General features: G+C 37.8%; 1 protein-coding gene across 1 annotated transcript; it reads left to right on the plus strand.

Moving 5' to 3' along the window:
- Positions 1-715: 715 nt before the first annotated feature.
- On the plus strand, positions 716-4,242 carry LOC111682911 (G-box-binding factor). The gene is made up of 3 exons (XM_046948969.1): positions 716-719; positions 1,110-2,211; positions 2,441-4,242. The coding sequence occupies exons 1-3, from the start codon at positions 716-718 to the stop codon at positions 3,858-3,860; spliced, it is 2,526 nt and encodes an 841-aa protein (XP_046804925.1). The 3' UTR covers positions 3,861-4,242.
- The last annotated feature ends 988 nt before the right edge of the window (positions 4,243-5,230 follow it).

The raw sequence follows: 5,230 nt of genomic DNA on the forward strand, positions 1-5,230 counted from the left end.
TCTTAACAAAATCGTTAAAGCATGATCTTAATGATAAGATCATGCCTATGCTAGTTCGGGAGATAACGTTACGCTGGTTGGTGATTTCAATTGCTTACTCTCAGACATACTGCGTAGGTTATCCAAGTTTTCGCTCGAATATAAGGTGTTCTTTCGTGCCACATCGGCAACATTGCCCACTATCAAGTAGTCATTCTGGTAAGATGCAGTTCAACGTTTTAATATACCGAAGAGAAAGCTTATAGTTTAGCAGTCAGTTTTCCATCATACAGGGCACACTTTTGCGGCTGAGAGTTCATAAACAATTTAGTTTTACCCCTTCACTTTGAAGACCCCGGTAACAGACTAACGCCTAGCAAAGTCAGGTTGTTCGTTTTAGTTACAGTGAAGTTAGGTTGTTCGCTTTAGTTACAGTGAAGTTAGTCTGAGTCATCGTTCGATCCCGACAATCTGGCGATACCGACTACCAAACTTATGTTGTCCGTCTGGTCACAGTATCTTTAATCTCTTAATATATCGAATATAGCGCTTATAGTTCGAAAGTCTTTTTCCATTAGATTTACACATTCACTAACTGTTCGTCATCATCGTGAAGGTTTGATTTTAACATACTGGGGAGTGATTCGGAATTATAGTCCGAATCTTAGTTGTCCTATATTGTCATCTGACGTCGCTAGTAATAGTATCGAGTATCAAACTAATGGTATTCTAAGATATGGGTAGTGCTTAGTTCGTAACCTTAGAATGATTAAGACCCTGCTAACCACTAACCGAAGACTCAAGTTAACCACCTGCCTTACTGTGGATTCTTATTTTTTGGTTTAAAGCCACATAATTGATCTTAACTCCGATATAGAAGTAATTTCTTTCAACCACTGTAGGCTATCATATTGTCGCTCTTTACCGAGATTTTACTATCATACTAGTTAATCTAACATACAACTAAGATTTAGCTAAAGGCCACAATTGTAAATTTGATGGCAATTATAACAATCATGTAATAATCATTGTAAAACATATGTCGAATAATTGAACATCTAAACTCAATACAATGTTTTGAAAAATATTTTTTTTTTAATTTGCATTATTTTCTTCGAAACTCTTTACAGTGCGCAACTTTTCGCCACGCATGGACTATAACAACAATGAATGGCGTCCAGTAGGACGTGGAGATCCCCTAAAAAATGATCCTACATTTGATTATAGTCCTCCCACACTCGATCGTGTTAGATATTGGGCCGATTCGGATAAGGAAAAAGACAAAACGGAAGAGGTATCAGCAGCCTTAGTAGATGCAAAGTTAAAAAAGGCAAATCCGGGTAAAAACGAAATCTTATTATTAGGCGTTACGGGCGACAGAATGCGTGGAGGTGCACCGGTTCAGCAACATGTACCACATATGCTAAAGAATGCTAAGGGTGAAACGCCATTATTACAACCGAAATACACTTCAATAAGACGTTCCTATTATGCTCATCAATTGCCCACCCATTTGATGCCACCACCCATGCAACCAATGCAACCAGCTACACAGCAACATCAGTTACAATCATCCTCTCAAATGCAGCAACATCAACCGCAACAACAGCAGTCACAATCTTCAATGCAGTCACAATCTCAACATCATCAAGTATCAGCAATGCATATGGTAAAACCAGCTCATTCGGAATATCGCCACAACATGCCGGGACATTCTTATATGACCTCATCGCCCATGAGCTCTATGAGTGTTCATTCGAAACCCTATTACATGTCTACTGCCACACAACCTTGGATGCATACCACTAGTTCAGCTTCTAAGGGAGGAGCATCCACTTCCTCCTCTTCCGTTCATTCTCCTTTAATGATGTCTGGCAATTCTCATCGTTATTCACATCCCCAGACACATGATTCTTATCATCAAGAGTCTGTTAACTATGTAACCTATCATAGTCGCCCCAGTCTAACGAGTACACCCTCCATTATGTTGGGCATGAATGTTGCCGGCCATCATGAAATCTATTCTCCCAATTCGATTAGAGGTTCCTCTAGTGGCCATCATAAATCAACATTGTCCAGCTCTAGGAAACCTTGGATACATGATTTATTACAAAAAGAGTTTATCAAACCCGTAAAACCTACACAGAACCCCAACTCCTATCATGTGGATACCATTAAATCTTCACACATGGAGCCACAACAGCATTTCGAACCGGATTATGCGACCACAAGGTATTAGCACTACCTATGCTCCAGTAACATTTGTAACACCTACTATGCCTAGCACCACTAGCACTACCCAAACAGTTTACATAACCAGTACTACCCAAAAACAAACTACTACAACTACACCTCCCTCTCCCATGTATAGCTCAACTCCATCAACGTATACAACAACTACCCATGCTCCCCGTACTACTACCACTTTAAGTCCAACCAGATTATTAATACCGAACACCAGTAATTTAGCTTATCGTCCAACTGTGGCACCCGTCAAAATGACTACCGACTCATTGTTCTCGCACTACAATCAACCGGAGAAACCCCTACGCGGACCCATGTATTTGATTATTGAGGGTCATTCGAAAGTGAAAACTTATGGTAAAGATGAATTAGATCCTCATAAACCGAAAATTGTACCCGTTATACCGAAACGTGAACCGGTGGTAAGAATGGCTGATCCCAATGAAAAGCGGGGTACACCAGAAACTTTCCAGGTTAAACATTTGCATACAAAAACGACTAAACCTATGGAGACTTCAGCTACAAAACCAACAGTAACAAAAGCTACAACTGCAAAACCCGCCGTTACAAAAGCTACAACAACAAAACATGCGGCCACAAAAGCTACTACTGCAAAACCAGCCGTTACAAAAGCTACAACCCCAAAACCACCAACCGCCACAAAAACGACCACTAAGCAACCTGCAGCAGCAATGAAAACTACCACCACTACTACCGTTAAGCCCAAAACTACCATGAAAACCACAACAACTACAAAACCAACCGCTAAAAAAGTAATAACATCTACTACAACCACAACTACAAAACCTTCCAAAATTAGCGTTACAACTACGCCCATCCCAGCAAAACCTAAATTTGAAAAAATTGACAGTAAAGAAGTCAAAAGTTCCGGTAAAGACGAGTTAAAAATGTCTGCCAAACTTACAAATCCCAATGCTTTAGAAGCTCCACAAAAACCCAGTCAAACTTTAATCAACGAACCTCCCACTGCTATGCAAGGATTTTTAAGCTTTTTAGACTCTTCTCTAGATAGCATTTTTAAAGAAGAACCCATGGCCGACAATGATTCTCAAAAGGAAATGGATTCAAATAAAGATACCACAACCAAACTAAAGCCCATAGCAATGAAACCCAGTAGTCCTCAACAAATCGAGGCCAGAGTTAGCACAAAATTGGAAGCTATCAAAGCAGAAGACTATGAGGATTATGTAGATGATAACTATTTCCAAATGACAACCGAGTATATACCACGTGAAACTCGTCAAGTTTTCGACTACGATCAATTACCCGAATCGAGAATAAACCTTAAAGATGATGCCAATTTTGGAGATTTCTTAGAACAAATTGATGATGAAGATGATTTATCGACTTTTAATTTCGACGATGAATACGAAGATGAAGATGAGGAGGAAATTGAGGGTCAAAAGCCTACACAAATAGCTGTAAATTCATCCAATAAACCACACAATCTCATAAAACGTATTGATTCCCTAGTTAGCAGCAGTGTAGAAGATGACTTTGATGATCTTTCCTCTTTAGTTGATGGTGATGACGATGATCTTACCGAAGATGTTTTACCCGATCTGCCAAGAAATCAACCACGACAGCAACAACAACCCCAGGCTAAAAAAGCGTAACACTAAACTTGAATTTGAAAAGAAAGACAACTACTTTAAGTTTTATTTTTAAAGTTAAAACAAAAAAAATAATCTATAGTTTAAAAGTATTTTTTTATACTGTTCTATACCAAATCTTAAAATATCTTTGAAATCTTTTTTTTAATTTTTGCACAAGTTGTAGTATTTTTTTTAATAATTTATTTTTTTGTATTGTTGTAATTGTATATAAAACAGCTTTATTTTGCAAGAGAAATCAATTAGAAATCAAGATGCAGAAAAATCCTCTGAAGAGTCGTTTAAATTTAAGTTACAATACCATCACGTTTATTTTTGTGATTGTTTATTTATTTTAGAATTTAAGTGTAAATTATTGAATAAAAATTATTTATTAACAAAAAAATTTTAATAGAAACTTAATCCATGGGTTCTAATCACACACTTCTTTATACATCTGTTTTTTGAACTTAAACCTTCTTAGAGTAACTAATAAACACAAATATAATTAAGCTTTCCAATGTACAGCGTTTTTATACCCTACACCAATTTAGAGGTTTGTGCTGATATTTGTAACGCATCCTATACCCACCTTAAAGTATACCAATCGGCTCAGAATCATTTTCTGAGACGATTTACACATGATTTTCTATTGTCTCAGGGATGACACCTATTGAAAATGGTTAAGATCGGTTTATTATTTCACCTAGCCCCCATACAACTGTACCCCCGAATAACCTTGTATTTTTTTTTATTGGATCAGCACTAAGGTATGACCCCTACTAATGCAAAGCATTGTGTTGGAACTAGGAAAATAGGTTGTGGAAAGGACGATAGAGGTGGACATTTGATTTTAATCTCCTTATATCCAAAGTGGCAGGGAATACCTCTACAGGAAGTTTATTCCACATACAAACATGAATTTTCCCTGTAATGCGTTCTGCGGTCCACTAGCCAATATACAACAAATGGGTGCTCCAGTGAATCAATAGAGTTGGATACCCTACAGTACCTTCGCCCTCTCCTGTACGCGGTCGATTAGCATCAAAATAGACTTCGAAGCTCCGGCCCATACATTAGAGTTGTATTCCACTTTTGGCCGGTATAAGTGGTGTAAATCCGAGACACTTGAATGCTTCTTTCGACACTTGAAAAATGTGTTTAGTCCAGCAGACATCGCACTGAATTTTCATGCCCAAAACATCAAGAGTTTCTGATTCCTTAATATTTACACCACCCATATATATAGATCTGTCAAGCGTTTATGTGTTAAAAAACAACATTGAGTCTTACGGGCGTTAAAATCGACTCTGTTAGCTCGACCCCATTCAGAGATTTTTATCAAGTCGTGATTAAGCGATTCATTCATATTGCGCTTAATTGCCCCAATATCT

This window comes from Lucilia cuprina, chromosome 2 (genome assembly GCF_022045245.1).
Source record: "Lucilia cuprina isolate Lc7/37 chromosome 2, ASM2204524v1, whole genome shotgun sequence".
NCBI lineage: Eukaryota > Metazoa > Arthropoda > Insecta > Diptera > Calliphoridae > Lucilia > Lucilia cuprina.

Coding starts and splice junctions, on each gene's coding strand:
- LOC111682911 (XM_046948969.1), top strand. Junction 2,212..2,440: donor CCGGATTATGCGACCACAAG/GTATTAGCACTA, acceptor ACCGAACACCAG/TAATTTAGCTTATCGTCCAA.